Consider the following 23,534-nt stretch of genomic DNA (forward strand, 5'->3'; position numbering starts at 1 on the left):
AAGGGATTGGTCCTAGAACGTGTGTGTCCTAGGATCGATGGGTGATTTCCCCTTGAGACACCCTGGAAAGAGAGTGCCTGGCTGGTTGGTGTGTCCTCCTGTGCCAAGAATCCCTGGACATTCCTGAACTTAGCTACCCGTAGTTCTTTATTTGAGGCTTTTGTCCTCAATTTTGATTTCTAGTCCTATGCCTCAAAGTAAATGCTTCCACTTCAAAGAACAATGAACTTTGAGAATATCTTGGTTGGAAAATCAAACCAAATTAAAAAATCCTTTAGCCAGCTCTGGCTGCTTGTGATTTGGGAATAAGGAAGTGGTTGCTTCTTATAATCAGTCTGTCATGTCTTAGTGGCTGTGGTCAGTGGGCCCAGGTTGCAGCATTCTAATAGATTTGGAGACCGGATCTAATGGGACACAGAAATGATAGCCTACATTAGCCCCTAGGCGTTGGGCATATTAGTGGCAGCCAGCCATACCAGGAAGCAAGACAGGTGCCATGGAGTTAGACTCAGTGGCCAGTGAGCATGCTTTGCTTTGATATGAGGGTTTAGCTATTTGAAAAGCCTAATGTTCCTGTTTATCTCCCTTTCTTCCAAAATCTCATTCACAGTGGCAGAAGCTCAGTGAAATGTCGAAACCCCTGTTTTTGGCAGAATACTTAAATGACCTGATTTCATTTTTGACATCTGCCCTGTGAAATGGGGAAGGACTGGGAGGCCAGGACTCTGGGCCTCAGGTTTCATTTTAACACCCGTGCTGTTGTTTGGTAGTTTACCAGCCTGGTTTTAGAGTCCAGATCATAGAAGAGAAACTGGGAAAGCTGCAGAAAGTGGGTTGTTACTAGATACGTGTTCTGAGAATTTCTCTCCATGAGGAGGAGGTGTGTATTTGGTGAATAGGGCAAATGTCCTGACGGGTTTGCTACAGGACCCTTGAGAAATGGTTATCAGATGGTAGTGACAGAACAAAACCTGTTTTCATTATTGCCAAATCTGTAGAGGCTTTTATTGTCTCTCAAATCCTGCCTGAAACTTTACCGGATCCTCTTGATGTGATCCAAACCTCGTCTGTTCTGGAATCTCTGACCCTTCACACCTGTTTCCAGTCCTTGCAGCCACAGGTGGTCTGCTTTCCTGGCTAATGTGGGTACCAACCAGTTTTTAACCACTTTCAGGAGAACGGGGCTATGGTCTGAGCTGGCATGTGCAGCAAATGCACACAGATCAGGCTGTGCTGCCCAGGACAGCCAGAAGGGAAACCAGTTCTTTAGAAACCGGTTGTCAGGCATTGGTTTATAAGGGAGTGGCGTGGAGGATGAGTGAGGACCCACTGAAGAATAGTCTTTGGGATGCGCTCAGGTTTTTTTCCAGGCCTGGTGAACCATGGCTTTCCTTCACGAGCCCTTGTTCACTTGTTTTGTCTTAAGGCAGCAGAGCCTTTCTAGACAGTTTTATTTCAGTCTTGGAATAACTGTCAGTCCTAGGTCTGTTGTGTTTGCTTCTTCAGACCTTTCAAAGCATGGGCCTGCTCCGTCTGGGGCCTGTCCACTGGCCAGTTCTCTCCTGCCTGCACTCCACATTCATCCTGTTAGAGGGGAGAAAGTGAGATTGGGGGGGGGTGGGGGGGAGCACACAAACCAGGGAGAATCACATTCTCTTTCGGATTTTGCTGGTCACACCCAGGAAAGCTTCTTTCTCTTCCCTTAAATTCCAAGAAATGGTTTATGGCCTTAACCGCTCAATTGGCTCACACTGGATTGGGGCATGTTGAACTGGGCAGTGGAAGCAGGTGAACACCTTCACTTCTGTTCTGGGTGCAGAGTGCTAGCTGCCGTCAGGCAGTGATCAGATAGCACTGATCGGGGTCAGCTCACCCCTGTGATATATCCCGTATGCAGATTTCCTTTGAAGAGAGAGGAGTCAGGTTCATTAATTAAAGGAGCCTGGCTTGAGAGGCCTGTAATTAGAGGTGCTAGAAATCTGAATTTTAAGAGGGCTGTGCAGCTGCATTTTGAAAAATGTAGGGAGGCACCAAGAAGTACAGGTTGTGGGCAAGAATGTGGCTGAACCAGATTTGAGAGGTTCAGGTTTTGGCAGAATTTCCCCTTAAATTCATATTTATTCTGTTTTCTTTCTTTCTTCTTCTTCTTTTATTTTTTTAATGGGAATGACAGTGATTTTTTGAGGGGGGCGGGGGTTGGTGGTGAAGATTACAGAGTGACAGGAGGCTGGTGTTGTCAGTCTGTGGAGGGCAGAGAGGAGCTGCTGTAAACTACAGAGCTACTTAGTGTTTATGGAAGTAGGATCTTTGGGCCTTGCAGATGCATTGCTTGAAAAAAATTAAGCAATTTCTTTCATGAAGTGCACAGGGGAGCAGAGAGCCAAAACACAAATTGAACTCGGTGTAGAGGGAGAAGTCCTCGGCTAATGTTGGACTCTGAAGTCTTTCTCTACTTCTCTTCCCGAGAATGGCATTTCTTTCCCCCTCTGTCATAGGTCACTTCTTGGTGTGAACCCAGAATTCTCAGCCCTTTGTGGGAAGTCCTGACCTGTCCCTTTTCTTTTTCATTTCCTCAGTTTTTTGTAGAGTAACCTTTTACTTGGGTGCTTTCTCTCCCCCTCCTTTTAACAAAACTTTTCCTGTGTGATTTATGATAGCCCTTTTTGCTTCTTGTCAAAAATCTTTATTTCAGTCCAGACTACTTGCATTTCTGTTAATTAACTATGGCTAATTTGGGATGTAGACAGGAGTGGGGAGAGTTAGGGTTAGATGAGGAGGGGGTCTGCTTCCTGCCTGTACCCCCCAAGAAGGAAAGAAGACCTAGTGAAGGGTGGGGATGAACCCTGCACATGCTGGCTGCAGATGTGGTGCTGGGGAGCCTCCCCCTGCCTCCTTGGCATTGTGTCCTTTGGGTATTGTAAACATCATCCCATCTCACAGCCTAAACCTCAACAGATAGTAAGCATTCACAGGACAGTCCTGTGTCCTCTCCTTTTATACCTCTATGCATATATCTTGGGAAACCTCCTAGTGGACCCATAAACTGTGGAATAAAACAGAAGTCTCAAAGACTCTCACTTGGTGCATTTACAATATGCAGATTGAAATTCAATTAGATTGAAACCTCTATTTAGCAGAGTGGTTTTATGAAATAAATAATTTTTGAAGAAGGAGGCCTATTGTATATAATAAATATATGTTTTTCCTTTACTTGCCAGCCAGACTCCCCCTGCCTTCCAAACCCTCACCCTGGAATGCTGATTCCCACGCAGCCAGCATCTTTGGACTCTTTACAGAAGAAATGCCTCTTCGTCACTTCCTGGCACAGAGGTTTCCTCCTTGATTTACAGGGCTCAGCTTGTTAGCGCTGGCCAAGGGGAGATGGTGTGAAGGTCCTCATGTCCTCTTTGTCCTCTCTTGGAGAAAGTGAGGGGTGTGTGTTTTCCTTTGTGCTTGTCACTATAGTGGTGGGGTTGAGTGCCCTGCTTCTGCCAGAAGGAGTCAGCCACACTCCTGGTCCTCTCTTCACCTTCTTTACTACAGACATATCATCCAACAGGGGTGAATGATTTTGGAAGACCAGTTTAGAATTTCAGGAAGAGTAGCACACCACTGAGCAGAGAGCTTCCCCTCAAGACCCCCCTTACTATGGTCCTCCCCTTCTCATCCCAGCCGTGACGAACTGACAGATAATTAACTGATCAGGTCCCCTCCTATTAGGCACGTCCCAATGCTGGAAGCTGCTCTGCTTTCTGCAGGTCCTCTAGCTGCTCTGTGCACATGGGTGGTGCTGCACTAAGTGCTCATAGCAGAGGGCAGTGAGTGCTTTGAGAAAAGCAAACAGAATGCTCTTTGCAAGAGAGAGTGCTTAAAAGGGAGAGAGGGGGCAGCAAGGTGCCCAGCTTGAAAGCACCTGGTGAAGATACTTGGACTTTTAGGTTGTGATCTTGAATAGCACCACCTGTCTCAGGGAATGGCGCTCTGGGTTTCTAATAGGATGCTTGATTGCAAAGAACATTTTGAAGGCCACTTAGTCCCAGGTCAGGCTGTGCATTAGACACACTAATCCTTTGCCGTACACTGGCCTGGAATTACAGAACTGGAAGTGTGCAGTCTGTTGTGTTTCAGCTCAGGCGTTGAACATTTCTGTGCAGATAGTGCCCTACCAGACTCTCCTTCCCAACTTTTCTTTCCTCAGTGGAAAGAAATGTTCATTGTGAGAGTATTCTCTTTTACCCACCATTGGTGCTTTTTTTTTTTTTTTTTTTTTTTTTTTTTTTTTTTTTTTTTGCGGTACTGGGGATCAAACTCAGGGCCTTGTGCTTGCGAGGCAAGCACTCTACCAGCTGAGCTATCTCCCCAGCCCCCGTTGCTACTTTTTAAAAACGACTTTTCTGTTCATCTCATGTGGTCACTTTTCTTGTCTTTGTGATTTGAAACATTAACATGCAGATAAATGTAGTAACATGTTGGGGCTACACACAGGCACAGGTCCTTGGGCCTGGCATTTTGGAGTAGAAAGAAATACCTAATTGCATCAAAGCCACTCCAAGTTCATGTATGTGGAGCCATCAAGCTGAAAGCATCCAGACAGCATCTGCTGTTATCAAATCACTCGTGAACCCAGCTAATTAAAATAGAGCTTCATTTTTCTGAACCATTGTTTGGCAGGAATTCGAAACGGGTCTAACCCAATTTCTGCGTGTTTATGAGCCTTTATTATATCAGAGGTACTTTTCTGTAAATGTACAGGGCAGTGTTAAATGAATTGATCCACACAGTATCGCTGTAGACGCACTGTGGACTTGCTAATGATTTCTCTTCCCAGCCTTCTGGTTTCCAGACATTTTCTTGAAAGCTTTATGTTCTCTTTTTCTGTCCTACACCCTTTGTCTCCCTCTCTCTTTCTCTTCCCCTTCCCTTAAAATTTAAACTTTTCCCCTTCTTTCCTTTCTTCTTTCTGTGGTACTGGGACCTTGCACATGCTAGGCAAGTTCTTTACCACTGAGCTATAGCCCCAGCCCTTAGCCTTCTTTTTTTTTTTAAGAAGAGGAAAAATGTTCCCTTAATGAAATTTTCTTTTCCATTTCTCTTCGATTTCCATTTTTCTCCTCTCCTCATTTTTGCTCTTCTAGTGGATAAGATTTGTCTTTTCTTGCTGTTTCTGTTCCCTCCTTTCCCATTTTCCCCCTTTATCTCTCCTCCCTTTTACATTTCTCATCATGTCTTTCCCTCTAACCTCCCCTTTCTTCATTTTCTCTTCTTTCAGCCTCCTCCCATTTTTCCTAATAAAATGTATCGTTACCTTTGTCTGCACATGCAGATACAGATCAGGGCAGGAAGGGGGTGCCTGTGGAGGCAGAGCTCTCTGGCTGCTGCAAGATGATGTCAGCCGATATTGCTTCTCTGAATTTGCTTGCATGCTTTATTTTGGGTTTTAAAAAGATTTTTCAAACCATGTCTATTCTACTTTATAGTCCAATAATCCTACTTTGAAGATGAAAAGTATTATATAAATGCTAACTAATTATTTCTTGTAATACTTTGGTGAGTCTCTAAACAGTGCTAGTTCCATTTTACAGATGAGGAAGCAGAAACAGGAAAGGTAGGTAACTCTGAAAGTCACTGGAAAAGTTGGTGACTGAGTTAGAACCAAGGTCAGGTCACCTATAGCTGTGATTCTTGATTACCATCTTATTGGAGTTCATTTTTCTGCCTATACAAATCACATATATTTAAGGAGAGGGTAAGAATACTTTCCCCTTTTCCCCTTCTCTTTGTGTACTTTTAACCTTCTGAAGTTTCATTTGCAGTCTTTAGTTATTAAATGAATTTCTAGGTAATTCCTGGGAAAGAAGGATGCCAAACCACTTATGGGCTGGTAAAATCCTGTCCATTATAGTCTCAAAGCAGAGCGCTCACTTTCTGTTTCCAGCAGCTTCCAGTAAGTGGGTCCACGTCACACGCACTGCTGGCCCCAGTGACTATGGTGTTGTAGGAAGCGCTGCCATGTTTGATTGAATTTAGCTGCTCTGGAATGACGTGTACGTGAAGTCGTCTCATGCATTACTGTGGCCTTTATTATTGCTAATGCATCCTGACATTACAGGTAGCCTTGGCGCTCCCAGAAAGGGCAAGTCTGCTCTGAAAGAGCACAGTGCACAAAACTGTTGTGTAGTGAGCCCTGTGCTCACATTTACTTATACTAAGTAGACAAGGGGAAATGCTTTTGTGGAAAAGATGCCTATCCCAATCCCTCACCCAGCATTGTTTCAGAAAGTGGATCAGTTGGTATTGTTCTTTTACAGAGGACAGGGCCAGTAGATAGAATGTTCAGGAAACTTGATTTCAGTTCAGTTTAAAGAAGGACTCCTAGCCGGATGTGGGTGTGTGTCCGTAGTCTCGGCTGCTTGGGAGGCTGAGCCCAGGAGTTGGAGGCCAGCCTCGGTGACACAGTGAGTCCCAGTCTCAAAAAGCAAAAACAAACAAACAAAAAGGGGACTCCTGAAATGAGTTGGCAGTTTCTTGGTAAGGGATTGAGTTCCCTGTTCACTGTAGGCATTCAGGCGGAGGCCTGCAGATCATTTGTCAGGGTTGTCGAAGAGGGGTGTCCTTGATCATGAGTGGGACCAGGTGGCCCCAGATTGCTTTTGGCCTCTTTCCTTGTCCTAGATTGCGACAGCAAAAGCAGCATCTTTGCTTGCTCATTTTGATTGTATAAGTGCCTAGGGTACTGTGAGGACCCAGTGAATGCTCAGTAAGTATTCATTATTTAATCTTTGGCTTCCTGCTTCTTAATCTAACTTCAGTAACGACTGTTCATGTTCAGTAGAAGAAAACCACCATCTCTGCCCCCCACCCCCACCAAGAATGAGTCATTCTGGATGGCCACACTTTGTGAATGGCTGTAGAGATCCATATGAAAACAGAACAAAATAAAAACCCTTTAAAATTTTGGGGAATTATATAAAATGGATTGTATACTTTCTTGCTTAATTTTTCATGTTTTTAGTACCAGGGATTGAATCCAGGGGTGATTTACCACTGAGCCACATTTCCAGTTCTTCTTATTTTTTATTTTGAGACAGGGTCTCTCCAAGTTGCTGAGGCTGGCCTTGAACTTAAGATCCTCCTGCTTCAACCCATGGAGTTGTAGGGATTACCGGAGTGCACCATCGCGCCCGGCCATCATCTCTTTAGATGTAAATGTTTAGATTGTATTGTAAGTGTAGATGTTTTCAAAACCTGTTGAAATATAGATATGTTGTATGTTTGCCTGTTCTCTAAGATGACTCCACTGATGTTAAATGACCCCAAACTAATAAGCTTTTTGAATTTTTTGTTTGCTTTTCATAGTTGTTTCTCCCTTGACATTTGCTGTTAGCTTTTTTGCTCTCATGTCTTTGTTCTTAAGTGTCCCTGTACTAGCTGGCTCCTTTCTCATTTGCAGCTTTTAATCTTCTGTGTTTGGACACCAGATAACTAAGCTTGTATATAAAATAAGTAGTGTGAATAAGCTTCACTACGTGTAAAATATATGGAATTTGTGATACCTTTTTTTTTTTTTTGGCATGTGCGACAGTGATGTCTTCTCCCTTTCCATCTCATTTCTCCTTCCTTCTCTTTGTTGATTTTTTTTTTTTTTTCTTTCTCATTTTGAATTGGATGTGCATTTGGAGAGCAGAGCTCTGGAAAAGTTGAATCTTGCCCTTGCCCTTCCTTGACCCAAGCCCATACTCCTGGCCTGCGTATCACAGGCTGCCTCACGGAATCAACTTAGAAATTGTAAAGTGGTACAGCCAGGGAGTCCTGAAGGTCAGTGTTTAACCATGTTACAGAGAAGAAGGGATCGGGGGCACAGAGTAGGGTGTGAGAGGCCAAGTTTCATGACTGGTTAGTGCCGGGATCAGACTCTGTGCTTGGGTTTCTTGAGACCCAACTGGCTTTCTGTCCTACATCAGTTCTCTTGCAACTGATTCTGAACATAATCTGTGTAAATGAGGAAATGTAGATGTTTGTGTAAGGTTAAAAAAAAATCATGGAGGAAATTTCTTTGCTGGCTCATGAGCAGGTTCAGAATTAAAGTACATAAACCAAAGAGGCTTCTGTTTGTGACCGAATTTGGCTGTTTGCTCTCAAGGCTGGTGTCGTTATTGCAGGAGAAGTTTTAATCCTCTCATTCAAATTTACAAGAAATGCTGTTTCCTTTTAGTTTTAAAAAAAAAAAAAAAAAAAAAAAAGTCCAAGGCAGCATTTGATTTGAGGAACAAAAAGTCTAGAAAATGTATCCGGGAGTCCTCGTCAATTTGGGGCATAATGAAATATAAAAAATACTCAATAAAAGCTCCTTTATTACTTTAACTGTTTAAATGTGGAGTTTTTAGCCATCAGGTTAATGTTTTGGTATCATTTTTTTATTTGATTGTGAGCACTTTTCCAGGTAGCCCTGCCGCTCGAGCGCTAATCAGATTCCCACAGACGAGTGGTGCTAGCTGCGGCCTGACATCACCGCCTTCTTGCTTCCACATTATTTTATTTGTCTTTCCTGTAAGAGTTAATAACTCCATGTCCATGTGTTTAAACAGGCAAGAAGAGAGAGAAAGGACAAGGAGCAGAAAACGATAAGCGGTGTCTCAGGAAGCTTGTGCTAAATTGAGGACATTAGGGATTTTTATAACTTCCAAGTATCTCCCCCGTGAGTGGGCGCGGGGAGTAAGAAGGTTGCAGAGCAAGATGGTGGTTCATCACCTTTTTGATAACAAAAGTGAACTTCTCTAATGTCCAGACAGAGCTGGGAGGAGTTATCTTTGATTTAGAGGAGGGAGGCGAGAGCTCAGGGGCACTGTTTTGCTCAGTGGGGAGCGCAAGTTCTGAGTTAGTTTTAAGTACATCACCTGCTCATTACTGCAGTTGGCAGACTGCTTTTCATCTTCCCATTGTTGGTAGGATGCAGTGTCTCATGGCCAAGTGGCTCTGGCTTCTGTGGAATCATTTATATTTTAAAGTGTGTGTGTGTTTATTGGTAGCTGTGGTTGTTCCTAACAGGAATGTTTATGATGCTTAGTGAAAGGTTGCTGAATGGTTCAGAACCATGAGGACTATTCCTGTGTGTGATGGATTTCCTTGCTGAGCTGAAAATTTCTAAATTGAGGCTTATGAGAAGAGCTGCTGATTTGTTATCTCTTGACTGAGTTTTTCTTCCAAATTTGTACCTTGGTATTAATGATGTACTCTGTGGGTTTAGATCTTTTTTTTTTTTTTTTAAATTCTGGGGATTGAACCCAGGGCCCTCAGTCACTGAGCTACATCTCTAGCCCTTTTTATTTTTTATTTTGAGACAGGGTCTTGCTAAGTCGTTGAGGACCTCACTGATTTACCGAAGCCTTGAGTTTGTGATCCTCTTTCCTCAGCCTCCCAAGTCATGGATTACAGGTGTGTGCCACCACACCCAGCTGTGGGTACAATTTTGACTACGGACATGAGAACCTGTTCCACAGTCATTATTTCAGTGCTTCTGAAAGATGTGTTTAAAAAATAAATTAAAAAAAAGATGGCATTTTCTCATCTGCATTAGAGGCTTAGCTTGTCTTCTCTGGGTTATACACTTTGTGTAGCATGTTACTTCTGAAATTGGCTACAGAGGTGGAATCCACATTAGAGACCCCTTTCTTGGAAATAGAAGGTGGTCACAGACTTATTTCATATGGATGTGAGCACACTTGATGTCTGTCACCCCACTTGCTGCCAGAGTTGGTTTCAGTGATCACCATGGCCCAGTGGAGAGCTTGTTCCTGTCAGCTCTCCAGGCTTGTGTGCTTGTTGAAGAGGGCAGCTTTCCTCTGAGAGGAACCGATGGCATTTGACCATTTGGAGAGTATCAGTTTCTGATATTTTACTGTCATTCTGAAGGTATTTAAAGTATGCCAGCTTATACTATTATGAATCATACTTTTGGAACTCATACTTCTATTTTTTCCTTTATGCCATAAAATTATTTAAAAATAATAGGAGGACTGGGTGTGCGTGTGTGGTGGCGCACGCCTGTAATCCCAGTGGCTGGGGAGGCTGAGGCACGAAGATTGAGAGCTCAAAGCCAGCCTCAGCAAAAGCGAGGCACTAAGCAACTCAAGTGAGACCCTGTCTCTAAATACAATATAAAAAAGGGCTGTGAATGTGGCTCAGTGGTTAAGCACCCTGGGTTCAAGCCCTGGTACCAAAAAATAAATTGATTAATTAAAATAATAGGAACTGGGACTTTGTGGCTTTCCATTGTTTACTTTCTTCTGTTTCTTGGTGGATCTAAAGTAATCTTTAGGTACTCACATTTGTCTTCTCAGATTTCCTTGCTATCTTTTGGATTTGAACTGTTTCTAGGCAATGACTGGTTCTTTTTTGTATTCAAATTTATTTGTTAATCTTCAGTTTTTCTCCAGTTTTCTTACAGATATGTGGTAGGAGTACTTGTGAATGACCCCTTAGAGGTTTGAGTTCTGTGCCGCATATAGGTGACAGAAGGATGGATCTCTTGCTCTGGAGCTTATCTTCCTTGAAATCAGGAACTCATCTTGTCCCAGGAGCAGAAGGTGCCAGGCCCTCAAGAGAGGGGACCCTTCTCCATACATTCTGGAGGTCATCTATTCAGTGACTGACTCCAGCAAATGACTTGATGCTTGAGGTGGCCGCTGTCCAGGACACTGCTCTTCTAAATTCCCTTTCTAATCATCACATAGCTCAATTGTGTAAGACTTAGGGGGTCGCCAATCTCTGTCTGGCCCTGACTTCACAAGAAGTGGTAACTGAAGCAGCCTCAGGTCTCGGAGTGGAGAAGTAACTTTCAGAAGGCATAACAGTCTGCCAGCGGTGGAGAGAAAGAGCCTAGGAAGGAGAGACAGTGGTATCATTTCATTAGGAAGGTCTTGGGGACTGTGTGCTACATATTTTTAGAGTTGGAGTCACCAACCACCGTCACCGTGTGAGCTCAGGGTTCTCCTAGGGAGCATCTTGGACACTGAGTCATTACATTCCTTTGGAGTGATTCAACTCAACAGCTTGACACCTTCATTAATTTTACAACGTGAAGCCCAGTGCTCTCTGCTTCCTCTTTCACAGTGCAGGGAAATTAGAGGGATATTGAAAGTATAAAACCAAGGGAAACTGGAGAAAGGAGCAGTCAGAGCTGATGGAAAACAGTTAGGAAATTGAGCTCCTTGCCTTTCCTAGTACCTCTTGGGATGGAGCACCCAACTCTTGCCACTAGACTCTGGCACATAAACCTTTTATTTCTGTTCCTGGCAGGCTGGCTGAACCTCCGGCTTACAGCCAGCTCGTTCGCCTTCTCTGCGGAGGTCACTGCTACCGTGATCCGTGTGTAATGGCATTTTCCTCCTCTTTTCACTATGGAGGCTATTACAGTTTCTTCTCTAAACAGAACTTCAAACAATTTGCTGCCAGTTGGATTTCAAAGCCAAGGAAAAGGCAAATGTCATCCTTTTTTTCCTCCCCTCTTTGGGTAACTGCTTTGTTGGTTGCATCAAAAATTAGAGGGACTGCTATCTAAATTCAGGTGGGGATGCATGGGGACAAGGCATTTAAATTTGCTTTTCTTTCTCCCTGAAGGAGAAAATCCTTTTCCTTCTCAACCTTTCCTAAAAAGGAACTTTGATCTTGTCAGCCCAGAAGCAGGGGTTTTCATTTCCTCTAGAGCAAGCGGGTATTCTCCAGCTCTTCTGCAGCAGAGTTACAGTGGAGTGCCTTCTGCGGCTCTGCCTCCCAGGCCTGCAGCCCCTTTGGGCTGAAAGGTGGCACCCAAAGTGCTTGGCTGGACGGGAACACCTCTCCAGCGCCATCCTTCCATCCCTGAGATCACCGTCACTTGGTATTAAATAGTGTGTGGTAGTTTAAGAAGCTTTTTATTTTCACATTCATTTCTGGAAGAACTACTTCAATAAAATAACAAAACAATGACATTCTGGCAAGCTGTTCATGCAATATTTTTAACTAGGGCCAAGAAAAAAAATTTAGATGGCAGAGATATTTCACTCTGAAAGGTAGTTTTTGCGCATGTGAAGTTGCCACTTTTCATAAAGGCTTTTACTTCATATATCAATGTGTTTTAAGAGAGACTAGGGTCAATAATGCATGCTTTAGAATTCCCTAAATACAGATTTACACAATAGACCCTAAAATATATTATATTCTATCTTGTCAACTCTCCTGCACTTCTACCAGAGGTATTTTATTTCTTTAATATGAAAAACAAAAGGACAGAGGAAAGTAAAACAAAAGGAAATTAGGGCCCACATGCTTAATTAGTATAGGGTTGTAACCCAAATCAACAATGGGAAGGACACAGTGACCAAAACCAGGAAATTCCAATCGAAAGAGAGGCGCTTTCCTTTAACTCCTTGTGTGCCACGCCCTTGTGAGCTCACTCCTCCCCAGGTGCAGGGCTAACTCAAGTGCAACTCACTGCCTTTATTTTTGAACTTCTGGTTTCTGTAGACAAAATGTATGGAACATATGTGTGTGTGTGTGTGTGTGTGTGTGTGTGTTGTGTGCACATACTTGGGTGTTAATTGTAGATAAATGGGCTAAAAAGTTCCACTTGATTTTATAACCCTCAGAGAAGGGGAAAGAATACCCAAAAAAAAAAAAAAAAAAAATCCTGTCACTGTCATCTGTTCATTTTTAATGAGCAATTTTAAAAAATTGAAAATAAAAGAGGAAAATGAATAGGTGTTGAACCAGCCCGTGATATGTAAATGCCAACTAGTAATTACCTAAAACCTCAATTTTCATTCTGTTTCATCTTGCAAAACATTTCATTTTCCCTGAGTGAAAACACTTAATTTGGGCTGTGTGAGTTAGCGGAGCGGCCGCCTCTGTCCTGCGCCTCCACTGGCTCCGGCTAGGGGGCACTTTGGCTCTGTGCTTGGGCTGCTGAGCTCCTTGTCCACCTCAAGGTTATTCCCCTCTTGCCATTCCAGTGGTTTTGTACTAAGTGCGAAGCGTCGCCCCTCCCATGGGTCTGGTTTCGGGAAGCCCATTCCTCCTTGTCCTTGCAGAGGACAGTTTGAAGTTTGGCTGGCTGAGCGTCCTGGCTTATTCACTTCCCCTTCCTACCTGACTCTGAGACCCTGGGCTTCCCTGAGTTGGGGCTTACACTCTTTAAGAGCTGCTTTCTGGAAGCTCCTTTCCCTCTTTGAGATTTCTGACAGTCGTCTCTGTTCGCTTTTTTATTTATTTATTTTTAGTTGGGGATGGACATTTATTTATTTATTTATATGCGATGCTGAGGACTGAACCCAGTGCCAGGCAAGCACTCTATCACTGAGCCTCAGCCCCAGCCCTTATTCACCTATTGCTGCTGCTCTGTATTGTTTCTTTTGATTTTTTTGGTGGCTGGGACAGTGCTCCTCAGTTGAAGCCCACACACGCTTGCCCTCCTGCCACACTCAGAGTGTGATTCAACATTTCCTTTCTTTTGCATACTCATAGAGTTTTCTTCTGCTCTCATTTAGGATCTGCACTTTTTGGATGTATTTGTGCAGCATCTTGAAATGTGACTTGTGACTGCTCCTGCTTCCTTCCCTCCCCAGCCTGTGCCTCAGCTAAAAAGAGAGCATGTAGAACTGAGGAAGAACGGGAGCCCTGGGTCGTGAATGGTAGATCAGAGAGGAAGCCAGATGCAGAAAACCCCGAATTCAGTTGTCCTAGGACCCTGGATCTGAGAGTGTTCTGCCTGAAATCTCAGGGAACGCGGGCTCTTTAGTGAGATATATAGCTTCATAATTAGCCCGTTGCATTTTTTCACAAGTGCTAGCATCAGCGTTCTACGATGTGTTTCTCTGATTAACAGCTGCTTTGCAACTATTTCCTTGTGCCACCGATGACCATATTTGTCAAGGAACTCCTGACAGAGTACTGATTTCTTACTAAAATGCAGCATTTCTGCTTCAGGAGGGTTCTTTCTCTCCTTCTCAGCACTGTGCAGCTTTTAAAGTCAGCCCTTGTTAAAACTCGAGTTGGCTTTGGTCTAACGCTTGTTAACAGGCTTCCGGGTATCTACTTTAGAGCAGGAGTGGAGGAACCTTTCACAGGCAATTTAATCTTGTGAGCAGCACATGGTCCGTCGCAGCACTGGAGTGGGGTTTCAGGCCTGTGTAGTGGTCATTTTCCCTTGCCCTCTAGTTGCGATCTCTCTGGGTTATAAAGGACTTGGCTCTGGTCGTTAGTGTCATTAATTTTTGAATATTTTTAATATTTTAAAATGGCTAATGAATGCTAACATTTTAGGAGATAGATGTGTATGGAGTACACAGGAGTGCTGGAATTGGTGGCATTCCAAATAAGTGTCACCGGAGACAATGCATCAGGTTTACATGTCAGGTGCAAAGTGCTAAAGCTCCCTCAAACCCCAGGTTTGTTATTAGGCAGGCTCTGTTCTCCTGTACCCCTCGTGCAGAAAATAAAGTGTGTGCTCTGAAGATTACAACGTGCAGGTCTTTTGTAGGAGAATGGAAAACACATAGGAAGCATCTCTTCAGTGAAGACTGTCAGGAACCTGGATTCTTCCCACCAGGGATTACTTACCCCATACAATGCATTTAACGGTGCGTAGTTCATAGCAGATAACCCCTGAGTATACTGTACTCCATTGATTTATACAGTTACAAATCCTGGTCTCTCAAACACAAATCTTTCTCAATTGGCCAGTCATCTTGGATCTAAAGGTATTTTGCAACCTGAAGTCTCCCCTTTTTTCCCCAGACTGCTCGTGGGGACTCCAGCAAAACGGTTGTTACAGACCACAAAGACATTTTACTACTCTCCTTTCCATCTCATTCTTTCCTAGCTTTAAAGTGATAAATGGTAAAAATTATCAAATTTCCTTAAAATTGTGGAGTTCAAGGAGGCAGGGTTGTTTCCTTTGCTTCAGGAGGGTTGCGTGAGTGGGAAACTTTGCTTCTATTTTCTTCCGAGTTCCTCTTATTTTTATTAAACTAGCTACTGGTAGCTCAACGTGCGCTCATTAAGAACACAGCCTTGCAAGGAGAGGGAAAGCTGATTCTGTGTTTATCAAGGACTCCGCAGCAAGTGGCTCGACAATGGCATCAGCTTTGCACCAGAATTTTCCCTGGCTTGCTGCACTCCCACAACATATGCAGTAAAGTTCCTGTCTCCGTTTTACATCTTTGACATTGAGGCGGAAGATTTGGCCTGAATTTATGTAATTTAGTTGGGCACAAATATAACCCATGAATAGTCACATTCATCATCTAATTAGAAAATCAAATGATAATATGGGACAGGCTGCAGGCACCCCATTATTGAATCCAACAAAAGTGTGTTGTGTGTGTTGGACCTCTGCAGAGCAAAGTCAGTTGAATTGCTTCATGAAGTTAATGAAAGTGTCCAACAATAAGTGGGTGAAAGGCCCAAAGCAGAACCCTGCCAGTTTTTCGGTGGGTGAAGATCTTAGCTTTATGGGTGAGGAGTTTAGGGAAATCTCTTACTATCGTTGTATGAGTTACAGGGCTATAAAATTCTAGATTGGACAGGACCTTCCTCGCTGTTGTAGCCCCAGTCTTGTGGGGAGGGAGGAGAGTGAAGAGTAGCTGGAGAAGGAGTTAGTGAAAGGAGGAGAGAGGTTCCGGATGTTCGTGCTTGCATGTAGCTGCTTATCTGGTATCTTTCTTATTCAGCACATTATGTGGAGGCTATTAGTTTGGGCGCTTTATATTTTTGCATCTGGTGTAGTGATATCCATGCTGTTAAATATGTGATTTGCCTGTCGCCTGCATTTTCAAAGATCAAGAGGAACATAAACAAGCCCCAAATACACTTTATGTAGGTGTTTGGCAGTATTATTTTATATGACTTGAAATTAGTGAATGGAAACTTTAAAAGAAATTGTTCATATTTTTGCAAGTTTGAAGTGTGCCGGGACTTTGTCAAATTCCCGTTAAAATAAATACGTCAATTTCATCTCCCTTCCAAATTCATTTATCTTGCTTTTTTAAAAGGTGTTTTCTACTTTACCTGATGTTTAAATTGGATTCGCTCGTTTATGCTGTTCTTTGCTATATCCCCCGCGTTTTTCTTAAATGAATTACTAATGACAGAGCACTCCATCATTCCCTCTCTGCAGCCACTTTAAGGAAAGCATGGTGATCTAAACCTTTTAACCTATTAAAGATGATTTTTCCCAATTGAATCAGACCCACCACAGGTGTAATAACTAATCATTTAAACTACACCTGCTATTATGTATTTTTAAGCCATTATGCGTGTTGGATAGATGATAATTCATGTTTATTGCATTGTCCGATGGATCCGTTTTGCCTACACTAGGCTGATTAATGTATTTAAAGAAATAAGAGATGCAATTTTTTAAAAAAAATTGATGGAATGCGCCAAGCACTGCACTGAGTGCACCATTAAACCCATCAGAACTTTGCTCTCTGACCAGAAATGCATGTACCAAGGACTATATTAAAAAAGCAAGGTGAAACCTGTGCATTTTAGTAGTGGGGTTCTGTTTTCTTTCTGTCATGGGAAATTTTGGGAGGATGCAGGAGAGGGTGAATGATAGAAGCTGTGCTGTTTGCACCTCCTGCCTAAGACCCGTTCATCCACATTTCCTCTGACACCTGGTACACATATCACAGCCGCAGAGACTGCCGCATGATACCAATACTGTCATTTTCTTGTGTGTTGAAGGTGCATTTTTTTCTCCAGGTGAAGAACAATTATCCCTGAGCCATCTGAGCAGTGCAGATTGGCGTTGACCCTGTGGGGCCTGTGATGTGTACTTGTCCCTTCTCTTCTTTGTGTTTTCCCTTCTCCCCGTCCCACTTCTGTTTTGTCTCTTCCTGTCCTGCGGCCTCCTACTTTCTTTCCCTCCTTATTCCTTTCCTTTTGTATTTTCTCTTTCTTTCCTTTCTGCCGCCTTTTCCCATCTCTTCTTGAAAAGGGGTCACTATGATAGATGATGTTAGATTTTGCTTGATTTTGGTGCAATGTGAGGTGATCTGGTTGAGGGACTGAGGGGTGAGCATTGGGGTTCTAGAAGGTCAAGCATTGATTTTTCTTTAGTCCAGAACTGTCTGGTTGTTTCTGCAGTTTGTGAAGGTGTTCAGTGGACTCGCAATGTCAGAGGACAGATCAAAACTTGTAGGCAGATGGGTGTGGCTGTCAAGGAACACCAGTGTGTCTTATGGGTGACAGGCCCATGTCAGGAAGGTCAGGAGCTCATCCTTCAGGAAGAGGTGTAGGGTGAGCCTCCCACAGAGAGGTCACGGGAAAATAAGGGAATTTCCCTGGCTTCCTCCCCCACCCCTTTCTGATTACCTTCCTATTTTTTGTTCTCTCTGGTCTCAGGATTAAATTTATTTAAAATACGGGGAAGGAGATGATATATAACTTGAATTTCGTTTGTAGTCACAGTGATGTTTGATTGCTGTATAGTTGCTCCCTGATTTTTAAGGATCACAGAAAACTTCTTTATATCTGGCTGCTAAGAAGTCTTTTTTTTTTTCTTTTTTCTTTTTTCTTTTTTTTTTTTTTTTCGTGCTAGGGATTGAACCCAGGGCCTTGGGCTTGGGAGGAAAGCACTGTATCAACCAAGCTATGTCCTCAGCCCCAAGAGAAGTGTTTTCTTTGAAAGACTTAAGAAGAGTGAACTGCAGGGCTTTACCTGTAACAGGAGACTGCTATTATTTTTGTTTTGAGGTGGTGAACAGAGCCAGTCATTCAAAACAGCCCACTTTCCTACCTATAGCAGGTTGGTGCTTCCCTTGTCTGCCTGCGTTGGGGGGCAGAAGGCTGCAGAAGGCTGCATGTAAACATGTGCCTCAAGGGTACTGAGTGACAATGGAGGCTACCGCCTTCAGGGTCTCCCTTCCACCCCCTGCTTGGCTTGTTCGTAGATAAGAAGATTTCATTAAATAATATTTATTCCCAGAGGTAGGTAGATGATCTGTCATTCTGCCAGCATTTAGCCAGGGAACCCCAAATTGTGCCCTTCAAAGACTTTTCAGAATTCAGCTGTGCTGCACAGGAGGGACTGGTGTGGCAGCTGCATGTGTCGTCTCTTCTGTAACCCTCTCTGGCTGGTAAGCGCTCAGCACTTTGTCAGGCTCTGTATGGAGAGCGCAGACTCGTCCCTCGGTCACTTCCAGTGTGGCTGGGGAGGCAGCCTGACATTCAAAGACAGTGTCATCATGCCTTCAGTTATATGCACACACCACAGCACTGAGGGATCGGAGAAGAGGGATTAGCGAGAGAGCCTGCTTATTTAAGGGACGCTCTGAGGAGTCAGAACAGGCTCTAGAAGGACTGTGCTGGTGTGCGTTTGTGTGTGTGTGGCCCAGACAGGTAGAGGTGGGAAAGGAGGACTTACAGAAAGAGGGTGTGCATGGCACAAGGGCAGTGACTGGTGAGTGGCCAAAAAAGCAGCTTGGACAGGGAAGACAGGAAAGATCACTGCAGGTCTGAGAATGTAGGCTGAGGGGTGAGACTTGATCACTTGGGTGCAGGAAGACATAAAATGACCTGATCTTAGCTTTAGGTCAATTTTAAATCTAAGAAATAGCTAGTTATACACTTGTTTCTGTGGCCCTGGGAACGTTGGGATTTTCATCTTGAAATTCTGACTACTGAAGTTAACTCTTCTGTTTTTTCTCCGCCACCAGATTGCCACAGCAGTGAAGTTTCTGCAGAATTCTCGGGTTCGCCAGAGTCCACTTGCGACCAGGAGAGCATTCCTTAAGAAGAAAGGTACAGGTTTCCCCAGCCATGCAGAACGACCTGTGGAGAGGGGCTGAGGATAGGGCCAGTGGAAGTGGGTGCAGTGTAGATCTCAGCTCTCAGCCTACTCGTCAGACCTCTTGTGTGGGACTGGGGAGTGGGCGTGAGGTGACTCCCCTTGCGGAATGCAGGTTTCTTTCCTAACAATGGAGCAAAGAGGTTATAGGATTTGGTAAATTAAGCAGATATAAGGGCAAGGGAGCCTTCAATAGTCGAATTGGTCTGTTGAGTAAGACTGGAGGACTTCTGCTTTCTGGTCCCTTCTTCTGTCAGCAACCCTGGCTTCAGAATACTGGCTCTAGGAGGCCAGCTGATTCAGTAAGGAATGAGGAAGAAAAAAGTGAAGGACAAGGGGAACAAGTTGACTGAACAAGGTCAGGTTAAGGTCAAGCTCTGGGTCAGTCTGATTTGTAGATTGAAGTGGTAAATTACTGGTTTTATGGCACTTCTATAAGCAGGAATAAAATGGATACTGACACATTCAATACTGTCTGAAGCAGACAGAATCTATTCTGGTTCTGTTGGAATTTAGGATATTTTTCTTTTTTGTGAAATGAAAACAACCAACCAACCAAAAAAGAAACTGGAATTTTCATTCTTGGAATGTTTAATTTTCTGGAAATTGGGAAATTGTTTAAAGATCTTTGTGTAACATAAGAGGGGAAAAGTAAGCTTCCCCTTCTCCTAAAAAGACCTCTTTTTTTCTTTAAAAGCTAGAATGTTGGCCTCAAAATTCCGGTGTTTTAGTTATTTTTGCCTATCATTTCCTAGGGCTGCTCCATGATGTCCCTTCACCTGATCATGACCAGGGCCTCCTCCAGGGTTTGGGCATAGTAAACCCACATGTCTCATTCCGGCAGCTGCTTAGCAGCAGCCCCAAAGCCAGGTCCCTGCGACAGAGTTGGTGAGGGCGCTGTGTGCTCTCTGGCTGCGTCGTGCTTACCCCATCATTAGGAGATTATTAAAATTTGGAGTGTGCTGGCTGGCCTCTCTACTCGGCAAGCATCATGCCATAAAAGAGTTTTTCCTTGAAATATGTGTACCTACGGGGAGTAATTAATCATAAAAGCTTAGGGATTTCAGCTCTCTCATCAAAGCATTGAAGCAGGGGAAAGCTGAGCCTAAAAGCTGAGCTGATTACCCGGGGTAACCTGAGACAAAATCTATGGTTGCCCAGAGATCCTTAGCCCAGTATATTGTGCAATATTATAACTGTCTGATCTTCTCTTCCACCGACAATGACCAGTTAGTCCTCATTTTCTCTCAAACGCAGCTGGGTTAGAATTTCATTTGCAGAAGGTATTTAGAGCAATTTAGAGACAAATGTCTCTGGTGTTTGCTCGGCACTTCCCCACCGCAGGCTTTGCTGAGCAGTTTTAGTATCAGGAGCTCCATCTAATCTGTTTAATTTTAATAAATCCCTGACTGGGAGAGGGAGAGAAAAAGAGAGAGAGAAACTCTGGACCAAATAATACTTCTTTTGAGTCACTTGGCTCGTAATTACAGTAGAGAGGAAACCGTTTGGTGCAATTATTATTTGTTGCTCTTAAAGAAAACACAAACCCAACTGATTAATTAATCAGTTTACCCAAGGGTTAGTGGCCACCTGTGCCACGCCCTGCTCTCCCCCACTAGGGGTGTAGAATAGATCAAACCCCTATCCTCTCAGAGCTTCAGTCCTGAGGCAGGCAGTGAACAAATGGGATATCAAATGGAAGTGCCAGGGGAGAGAGAAAGCAGAGAGCGTGAGGGTGAGGGACGCCAGGGCTGGTGTGGGACAGTCACACAGAGTCCTTGTTGACCCCTTCAAGAGGGCAGTGTGTGAGCAGGGACCTGAGGGAGATGAATATTGTTAATGAAGTAGATCCTAATTTGGCTTGGAGTTTTTAGTATTTTGGGGACCATGAGAAGCTATTCCACCCTTCTTTCTCTAAAGAGACCACAGGAGTTTATCCCTGTACTTAAATCCAGCATCACTGAAGCTAATCACCCATCTCCATTATCCTCTAAAATGCTGCTTCAGTTGGTAATTATCCATTTCCGAGTTGAATCCCAATAGGGTAAGTTCTGGCAGGACCCTTTCTGGGCAGAGAATTCCAAGGTTTGATTGGCGTCTGGGGAAGAAAAGCCCCTCTGTGGATTTAAACTTCACTTTTTTAATTTCCGCTGTTCCTTGGGTCAGGCTTACATGATCATCATAGCTTGGCACCATCTCTGATGGGGATGAGGGAGGAGCAGCTACCCTGTCCCTACCAGTAGTTGTAGAAGGGAGGAGAGTTGGCTCGCTGGTGGGCAGGGGCAGGAGGGACTGAGGTTCTGGCAATGTCATTCTGGGTCTCCCTGCAGGATCATTGCTGTGGTGGGTTTGGGGCACTGGCTTTGGGAGAGCTCTCAGCTACTATAGGCCTGGCTTCTCCTAGCAAATGTCACTTCAGGGAATTGCAGTGGGGCACTGACTTGAATTATAATCTTGACTTTCTTTTTTTTAATAAACATCTCTGTTCTGAAACAGCAAATCCAATTTTGTTTTTCTTTTAATATTATTTAATATTTAATATAGAAATTGAGGTCCCTGTAGTGCATGTCAGTTCAGTGGAGAATGAGGGTTACTTTAGGCGCATCAGCTGAGTTTGTTGTATTGTGAAACCACAGCGCAGCTTGGAGCAGGGGCTGCCTTCTGCCTCTGTAACTGACAGGTTAAGTGTTGTGCTTTCTGACTGGGGGTGTGGAGTGGGGAGTGAGTGGCTTAGGAATGGAAGAGCATTGGTTTGCAAAGGTCTGTCTGGTTTTGTTTTGGGCTTTTTTTGTTTTGTTTTGTTTTTTTTGAGATCTCTTTGGGATGCCTTAAAGTCTGAATATGGAGTCATTAATGAAAAACATGAAGTTATTAGAATCATTTATCATTTTCTTTGAAGTTTGTACTGCCATTTTGTGTAATTTACAGCATTTCTTCCTTTTATCAGGAATTTTTTGGATGAAAGAGAAAAGCAGCTGTTCACCTTCAGAGTGTTAGAATGAATGTTTTTGTTTTCTTTCCAACCATTTGATTCTGCATATGATGCATCAACTGCCGAGTCAGCCACACATGAGGACTGGGATGTGTGCGGGGTTTAGGCCCTCACAGAAACGGTCTATATGTAGAAGCAGTTCTTGTTGGTGTGTGTCGAATCTGGGGCTGTAAGCAGGCTGCAGTCTAGGAGGACAGAGGAACTTAAAAACAGCAGTAGGATCAGTTCAGGAAGTTAGGAGCTTAGAAATGGTTATCAGTGGGCTTATATTGATTTGATACCCTGTCCAACCCCAGAATGTTTGGAGGCAGTCTGTTTCCAAACTTGTTGAGCAGGCTGAGTCCTCGGTGGGTCAAGGTGATGTGTAGGTGGGCCAGGGGAAGATGGGGTGAGGAGGGGGTGGTGTCACTGTGGATGAGCACAGGGTGAGCCTCACACGCATTCCTGCAGAAGCCTGTGGAGTGGGGCTGGGTGGTGCTGGCCGACACTTCGCTTGTGCCCGTCTGAAGTGTGAGAGGAAAGGGTTTTTTTCTCTTTCATCTAATAAATACACCTGGAGTACAGGGTGAGGGTAGAGGAGGAAAACTGAACAAATAAAACACCCCACCATACTTTCTCATACTAACAGGTGAAACTAGATCTTAATCTTTCTTCTGTTCCTGGAAACGGAACCCAGTAGCAAAACTGTCTCCTTGCTGGAAATGAACTTGAGAAAGAAACCTGATGGTCTCAACCTTGGTAGTAGGGTAGAGGTGAAGGGTTTCTCTCGCTGGAGTATTTTAAGGGGGAGTAAATTCTTACACAGATTTCAATTTAACTCTCTTTTATTACTTTTCTTTTTTTTTTTTTTTATCATTTACGTCCATTTCATGAGGTAGTTTGCATGTCCTTGAATGGAATCTCGTTACCATGAAAGCTTTTTTAGCATTGATTTCATAACAGTCTTAATTTAATAGCTCCGTCATTACTGAGAAGCTCTGGGAGTGGGGCCCTGGCTTTCCAGGTCACTGACCTTTTAATTACAAACCTTGTTCTGATGGCCAGGTTATCGACTGGACAGCTCCCAGCTTGTGCCCCCAGGATGAAAACGAAAATAACTGTTTCCTCCCCCATCTCCAGGAGAAAGAAAAAAAAAAGTAACCTCTTGTGTTTCTAAAATTAATTTCTCCTTCAGCTTTACTTTATAATTAATTCTTTAAGTGTCTTAGTGAAGCCTGAAGTCTTTTTACAACGCTTTTGTTCCTGGAGCTGGGGTCCAGCAGATAGCTCGGGGTCAGGTGGACGTCTTGCCTGCGCCACCCCTTTGTTGCCTCTTTGCCTGGAACTCCTGCAGCTGAGCTGGAAGGAGTAGTGTTGGCACTGTGAGGGGCCGTCTGGCCTTTTGAGCCTTTGTTAAGGGGACATGGATTGTGGCATCAAGACTTCAGTTCATTCCTCTATTTGCTGGAGTGGTTGAACTGGATATATCATAGCCATTAAAAAAATTTTTTTTTTTTTTTTTAGTTGTAGACTAACACAATACCTTTGTTTATTTTTATGCAGTGCTGAGGATCAAACCCAGTGCCTCCCATGTGCTAGGCAAGTGCTCTATCACTGAGCCACAACCCCAGCCCTATCATGGTCATTTTTAAGATGTCCCTGTTCTGACAATAGGTAGGAGCTGAGTGGTTTTTCTTATCATCCTTACTTCTCTGTTAGTCTTAGATGACTGAAAGA

At 43.7% G+C, this 23,534-nt stretch overlaps 1 protein-coding gene across 2 annotated transcripts in view; it reads left to right on the forward strand.

Moving 5' to 3' along the window:
- PEX14 (peroxisomal biogenesis factor 14) overlaps positions 1–23,534 on the forward strand; it is a 141,017-nt gene that overhangs the window by 40,305 nt on the left and 77,178 nt on the right. For both annotated transcript variants that reach the window (XM_079143193.1, XM_079143194.1), the window contains exon 3: positions 18,696–18,780. In XM_079143193.1, coding sequence (XP_078999319.1) covers positions 18,696–18,780 — 85 coding nt within the window. The remainder of the gene's footprint in view (positions 1–18,695; positions 18,781–23,534) is intronic.

Source organism: Sciurus vulgaris, assembly GCF_902686455.1.
Source record: "Sciurus vulgaris genome assembly, chromosome: 1".
Lineage (NCBI taxonomy): Eukaryota > Metazoa > Chordata > Mammalia > Rodentia > Sciuridae > Sciurus > Sciurus vulgaris.